This window comes from Bactrocera latifrons, unplaced genomic scaffold (genome assembly GCF_001853355.1).
Source record: "Bactrocera latifrons isolate USDA-ARS-PBARC rearing strain unplaced genomic scaffold, ASM185335v1 scaffold_1086, whole genome shotgun sequence".
NCBI lineage: Eukaryota > Metazoa > Arthropoda > Insecta > Diptera > Tephritidae > Bactrocera > Bactrocera latifrons.
The window spans coordinates 5,136-12,625 of NW_017534504.1; the positions used below are offsets into that span (position 1 = coordinate 5,136).

The window sequence follows — 7,490 nt, forward strand, 5'->3', positions numbered from 1 at the left end:
CTTTCTATTAAAAATAACCAGGGAGGCCCGACAAGTGTTAAGAATGCTACATCCTTTACATAACACCTGACTGTCTGGAGTTTGCTTCTCTAATGGTTCTTTACATACYACTTACYTATCCAAACAGAGYTAAATCACTGGAACTGCAGCTCTTKKCTGTATAGAATCCTTACCAATCCAGTAAAGTAGAACCGAAGTAAATTGKAAAAAGATCTAATTTTCCTAACATATTTCTTGATATTGAGCTGTTTTATTGATAATTTTAACAAATGTGCATTGCCATGCTTGATATACAGAAGATAAATTAAATGTGGAATTCTAACTCAACGGTAACACCAATATAAAACGAAGTGAAAACAAACAAAGCTAGTAACAGTATATTCAAATCCTGATATAAATTGTCGACTATATGAGACATCTGAGATATTTGTCTTCAGCATCATTTTTAGGTAGTTTTTTTTGAAAGTAGAAGATTTTCCATATAATGTCTGATTCGGATGAAGTGGTTTCTAGTGACCATGAAGAGGAATTTGTTAGCGAAGAGTCTGAAAAAGAAGGTGAGAAAATACACGTGTTTAAAGAATACATTGTGATTTATCGTTCCTAGATGCTGCTGACTTGCCCAGTGGTGAAGTMTTTATTGAGGAGTCGGAAAATGAAAGTAATAATTAATTGTCTCTAAGTAGTAAATTCGGAATTAATAACATCATTTTATAGGCTCCGATGACAGTTTTGAAGTTCAAAGAGCAGCAGGCAAAAGGAGAAAAAATCGCCGCGCAAACATATCTTCTGATTCGGATGAGGATGACGAAACTGAAAAACAAACATTATCACCACGCACTCGAATGAGTATAACAGGAGTAAGGCCCGAAGATCTCTCCGACTCTAGTGAAATTGAGTACTCGGATGCGAGGTCAGAGGTGGAGGAATCGACAGAAGAGAGTAATGGTGGAGAGGATACAGTACAACATCAGATAAAATCGAAATTAGTCGATAGGTCTATTAATAAAAATAGCTTTTTGGATCAATCAGCTTCAGAAGGATCAGTCGAGGAAAGCATTGTTGCAGATTCTGAAGATAGTATTACGTATAATGGAAGTGAAGCTGATAAAAATTGCGCAGTTGCCACTGCAAGCAATGATCATCGAACACCGAATAAGCAAAAAGTTGAAAACATTGTTTATGGGATCATTGATTCACCGATAAGTTCAGCTCGTTATAGTACGCAATTTGAAAAGGCCATAAAGGAAAAGTTGTCGTCTACGATGTATCAACCTAGCCCCAAAGAAAAATATCGCTCTAAAGTAGAATCGTCAGATGAGAGTGATGTTCAAGTTATAAGTTTTAGGGAGAAGACAATAGAAATTGGCAGCAGCAGTGATGAAAGTAACCAAGAGAATAATATTCCAATTTCAAATACACCTAACTACAAAAAAGGAGATGTGGTCAGACCTAAACCATTTTTGCTACAACCAAAAATCTCTACAAAATTGGGATTGAATACAGAACGCTCAACCGTTACCAACAAAGACGCGTTAAAGGAATCGATTCTAGTATCAAAAGAGTTTTTTGATAAAGAATTGAGAAAACTAAATGAGTTAAAAATCGAGTTGCAAAGCGCAGAAAAATTACTTGAAAAAATATCCAACAGTTTGCCCGATGGGGGAMGGCAACTCTCCCTTCGAATTGATCGTCTACGAAATGATGTTCACATTAAGTCTCAATATATAAATACTCTTAAAGTGGAAGATGACTGCGTACCTATATCACCTCTTGAGCAACAAGTTCGAAACAAGGTAGATCCGTTAAGCTGGGATGATCTTTCTGCTGCTGTGAACAAAGTGAATCCAACTCACACGGGAAAACAAGGGCTAGCAACATTTAATGCTCAGCGCGAATTAACAGTTGAACGTCTTAAGGTCAGTTGTCAAAAATGTGTTAAATGCTAGAAACAACGGCTACGATTTTGTATGATGAAGTCTGTAGAACGGATATCTGAAAAAAATGCTGCAGATTTTTTATTGTCGGCTTTTAATTGCATAAGTTATTTTGCATTGAATGCACAGAGATGATATATAATTTCGCATTTATTGATTAAAATGTTTCACACACTACTGACATTTTAGGCAATATTTTAATWACATATTTCGCTCATCGTTTGAACTTATAAGATATCTTTCTTATAGGATATTCATAGTTCACTAAAAACCTGCCCAACGGAAGATGTACTTGCTGAAGACCCAGAGGGTTTACGTGTAACACTTATGAATCATCAGAAACATGCATTGGCTTGGATGAACTGGCGAGAGAATCAAAAACCACGAGGTGGTATACTTGCTGATGATATGGGGTTAGGAAAGACACTAACGATGATATCGCTAGTGCTTGCTTCGAAAAATCGCTCAGAACAAGAAGCTGGCCCTAAATCTGATGATGATGAAAGTGACAATGAAAATGAAAATGAAGGATGGATTTCAAAAGGGCGAAGGGATTGTGAGTATCTGAATTACAAATGCTTCTCCTTGTGGAATATCATATTTTTCCAGATTATCCTGGAGGAACTTTGGTAGTTTGCCCTGCGAGTTTAGTTCGTCAATGGGAGGAAGAAGTTGATAATAAAGTAAAACGCCACAAACTTACTGTTTGTGTTCATCATGGTAATAATAGGGATACAAAACCAAAACATCTACGAACATACGATATAGTTGTTACCACGTACAACATTGTGTCGCGTGAACAAAAGTCTCAAGGTGCCCTTTTTGGCATTAAGTGGCAACGGATAATACTTGACGAAGCACATGTTGTACGTAACCACAAAGCTCAAATGTCAATTTCTGTATGYGCATTACGTGGCAAATACAAATGGGCTCTTACGGGTACGCCAATTCAAAACAAGGAAACAGATGCMTATGCACTCGTTAAATTTCTGCGTTGTACCCCTTTTGACGAACTAGCTCACTGGAAGAAGTGGATTGACAACAAAAGTGCTGGAGGTCAGCAGCGCTTAAATGCATTGATGAAATCGCTTATGCTTCGTCGAACAAAAATAATGCTCCAAGAGCGTGGAGCACTACAATGTTTACCCGAAAGGCGCATCGAGCTTATTGAAGTCTGCTTGGACAAAGAAGAAATGAATGTATATCAGAAAATAATGGTTTATTCGCGTACGCTTTTTGCGCAATTCCTTCTTCAACGAGCGGAACGCAACACTGATTTTATGTACAAAGAGGATAGCAATAAACCAACTTTCATGCAAACTAAAGATCCCAACGGAGCGTATTATAAGGTACAYGAGAAATTCACAAAATTGCATCGCGGTCAGAAGGACGTCAAATCACATGAAATTCTGGTCTTGCTATTAAGGCTAAGGCAAATCTGCTGTCATCCAGGTTTAATTGATTCGGTATGAATTGCGTGTTGTTGCCATATTCGTAATGATATATGTGTCGTATATTTTAGATGCTTGACGATGCTGATAACGCTGAAAACATGGAGAGCGACAGTGATGATGAGAAACTAAAAATTGATTTGCTTGAGCAATTGAATAATTTAGCAATAAATGATAGTACAGAAAATCGGAGTATAGAAGGAGAAGAAGGTCTCAAACCAGACGAAGAGATCATTGTCAAAGCTTCAGCAAAAGTCCTGCAACGTAACAATCCAGTATTCAATTTTAAACGACCATCCTCTAAAATAAAAAAGGTTCTGAATGTTTTGAAAACGAAAGTGCTTAWTGGAAATGACAAGGCTATTGTAGTTTCACAGTGGACCAGCGTTTTGAATATACTGAAAACACATTTGGAAGAGCAGGGCTGTATAACATTATCTCTTAATGGAACCATACCAGTTAAAAACCGCCAAGAAATTGTAACGCAGTTTAATGATGCTAACAATAATAAACGAATTCTTCTACTTTCTTTAACTGCCGGTGGAGTAGGCTTAAATTTGGTCGGTGCTAACCACTTGCTAATGATCGACTTGCATTGGAACCCACAGTTGGAAGCACAAGCGCAGGACCGTATTTATCGTGTGGGTCAGAAGAAAAATGTAGTAATTTATAAATTTATGTGTAAAGATACCGTAGAAGAGCGAATAAAGGCATTGCAGGATCATAAAATGTCAATTGCTGACGGTGTGCTCACCGGCGCCCGTTCTGCTGAGGGTAGCAAACTAACAATGGAAGATCTCAGGGGTCTTTTTGGCATGTAAATAGTTACATTTTTAATTTTTTTTATAAATCTTGTATTTATTATTTTATTGTAAGTTTTTAATGCAACCCTGATAATCTATATTCGTACACATTAATCTCGAATTAAATGCGTGTTGCAATTTAGTAACCGATTAATCACTGAATTTGCATTACTTATATACATATATTTTATAGTGTAAAGCCTTAAGAAAAACATTTTTGTTACAGCAATTTAAGCATTTTCGAAGGTATTATTATATTATAATTTTTATGACATGGTAGCATCAACTATATTTATATTAAGGGATTGTCTCAGTGTGACCTTCCGAAAAATCACTGATTTTAGCGATTTTTTTTATGCTGGAATTAACTAATCACTACAAAATTATAATAATCTAAAATAAAATAATAATTTTTATGTTTATTTATTGCGTGTATAATAGTAAAATAAATAGTTGAAATTACGGTTCTGTATTCTGTACGATGTTCATAATTGCGGCCACAATTTTGGTCTAAACAATTTTAATCTGTACGAAAATCGCTATCGCGATATGGAAGGATGTGTTTTTTTTTTTTTTTTTTGAAATTTGACAAAATGGCCTTGGGTTGAACAAAAAGTATCGAATTTGGCCCTTRTTTTCGACAACTTCTCTTAAAAAATATGAAGGTTTAAACAAAAAGCTTCCTGTTCTCTCCAGATATCTTGTTGGAACTAGATATCTTGTAAACTCGTACTTTGAGAGTGAAAMCCGTTTTGAAAAACACCATTCTAAGAAAAACGCATTTAAAGATTGGAGTCGCTATATTCCCCAATTTCACACTGAGAAGATCCTTTAAAAAATGATAACTTACTGATTTTATAGTTACATAATAAAATGTTTATAACTGTTTTTGATCATATCATTTCATATTCGAAAAGATTTTTGAAATATATTCTAGTAATTCATGAAAACGGCCGAATCTCGTTGGCAGATGCAGCAATTTCGCTTAAGTACTTAAAACTTAAACTAGCAGAAACAGAAAAAATAACAAGAAAAAAACGTTAACTTCGGTTGCACCGAAGCTAATATACCCTCCACAGGTGCATTACTTTTAGTAACTACAAGTTCAGTTTGTATGGAAGCTAAATATTATAGTAATCCGATCTGAACAAATTTTTTGGAAATTATATTGTTACTTTAAGCAGTAATCCATGTYGAATTTCATGAAGCTACATTGTCAAATTTGAAAGTTTTCCATACAAGCCYTTGATTCCGATCGTTCGGTTTGTATGGCAGYTATATGTTATAGTGGTCCGATATCGGCGGTTCCGACAAATGAGCAGCTTCTTGAAGAGGAATAGACAGGCGGACATGGCTAAATCGACTCAGCTCAACATACTGATCATTTATATATATACTTTAAATGGTCTCCGAAGCTTCCTTCTGGGTGTTACAAACTTCGTGACAAACTTAATATATCCTGTTCAGAGTATAAAAAGGCGGTACGAGATCTTCCACTAGATCTAAATTAATTCTACAATTTTTTTACGGAAAATTGCACTATGCTGAAGAAAAGTTTCGTTTTATTTCATAACTCCCATATTAACCAAAAACATACATTTTCTGTTCTCAGTTTCGAATACTATCGAAGTTCATATTCATTTCAGACTCGTGCTGGTCATTGAGTCCAACTCGGCGCGAGGGAATTTTTCTGTCGAGTAGGTGCAATACATGTAATGGATAGAGCCATCTTAAGACCTGCTTAGGGATTAAAACAGATCGGGAGTGGACCACAAATGCTGACAACGAGCTTCTGCGCCATTTGCCTTTATGGCTGCGCAATCTGAAACAAGTTCGCACAGTGACCCACCACTTCAACCGAGTCCCCACGACAGTCGGGGCTTCTTAAGGGGTTAGGTGGGTGTCGGAGGTACAAAGAAAAGGTATTTTTACGATTTTTTTTAATACAAGCAATCATATATTTGAAAAATATAATATGTTATATCAAAGGTATATATTCGAACAACATCTCCTGAAATTCCGATACAAAAATGTTGAAAATTCCGCCGTTGAGACCGCATTTCCCTGGGTGTCTCAAAAATGTGCTCTCGCCGTGGACAGCATAACTTATTATTGGTTCATATAAAATCAAAAAAAACTAAGCATATTCTGTTAGTACATATHTAAATCTCGTTTTTGAACGTAGGAAATAAAAAAATATTAAAATTGTCMTTTTCTCGGACTTTGAACAAAAAATCTAATTTTTGGTAAAATTTCCGGAATTGTTTTGTCMGAAAAATAAGTTGTAATGAAACAAGAAAAATCCTCCGTTCAATAACTAGATAATATTATTTCAAAAACGTGTACACAATACGAGCTAAATCGATCGATAACTTTTCGAGAAATCGTGTTCACCGACTTCAAAAACACAGTTTCGAGAAAAACACGTTTAAAGACAGGGAACTTAGCGCAGCTAGAATTGAGTGCACAAGTTCTCAAGGCTGTATCTCCGAAATTATTACTCAGATCAACTTTAAAATTTAGGACTATATTCTAGAGGTATTGTAGAATGTAATAAAGCAAAAAAAAAAGAATAGATTTTTGGAAATTTTCAAACCCACCTAACTCCTTAACCGGAACGGACCCGGATTTTTATCCGGCCAAGGACTGTCAACTCAGCAGAATTCTTCCGCTACAACAACAACATTGCCGAACAAAGTAMCCCTACTCTTATTCTGTTCTGAACCTTCGTCCCGTTTTAACCTTCGTGCGAGAACCACTCAGAAACTCCAACTTCGCAAAGGACTATAAATCCTACGCAGAACCTTTCAGATGTTGTCGTCCATGCTTCTGCATCAAATAGTAGGACGGCAATAATGAGTGACAAATAGGTTTTGGTCTTTGTTCGTCGAGAGAGCACGTTGCTTCTCAATTGCCTACTCAGCCCGAAGTAGCACCTGTTGGCAAGAGTTATCCTGCGTTGGATTTCTAGGCTGACATTGTTGGTGGTGTTTATACTGGTTCCAATATAGACGAAATTATCTACGACTTCGAAGTTATGACTGTCAATGGTGAAGTGGGAGCCAGTCGCGAGTGCGATGACCGTTTGTTTGATGACAGAAGATATTTCTTCATGCCCTCGTTTATATCCAGACCCATTTGCTTCGCGTCTTGGAGAAAACCGAACTAACGGCGCGGTTGTTGAGGTCAATGATATCGATGTCCTCGACGTACGCCAGCAGCTGTATACTCTTATAGAAGATGGTACAATCTCTATTTAGTTCTGTCGCTGGAATTATTTTCTCCAGGAGTAGATTGAA

General features: G+C 36.5%; 1 protein-coding gene across 1 annotated transcript; it reads left to right on the forward strand.

The window, feature by feature from the left end:
• The first annotated feature begins 388 nt into the window (after positions 1 to 388).
• LOC108971376 (transcription termination factor 2) lies at positions 389 to 4,345 on the forward strand. The gene is made up of 6 exons (XM_018937390.1): positions 389 to 557; positions 608 to 661; positions 718 to 1,919; positions 2,187 to 2,493; positions 2,547 to 3,403; positions 3,460 to 4,345. Exons 1-6 carry the CDS (start codon positions 485 to 487, stop codon positions 4,207 to 4,209), a joined length of 3,243 nt encoding a protein of 1,080 aa, XP_018792935.1. The 5' UTR covers positions 389 to 484; the 3' UTR covers positions 4,210 to 4,345.
• Positions 4,346 to 7,490: the final 3,145 nt, after the last annotated feature.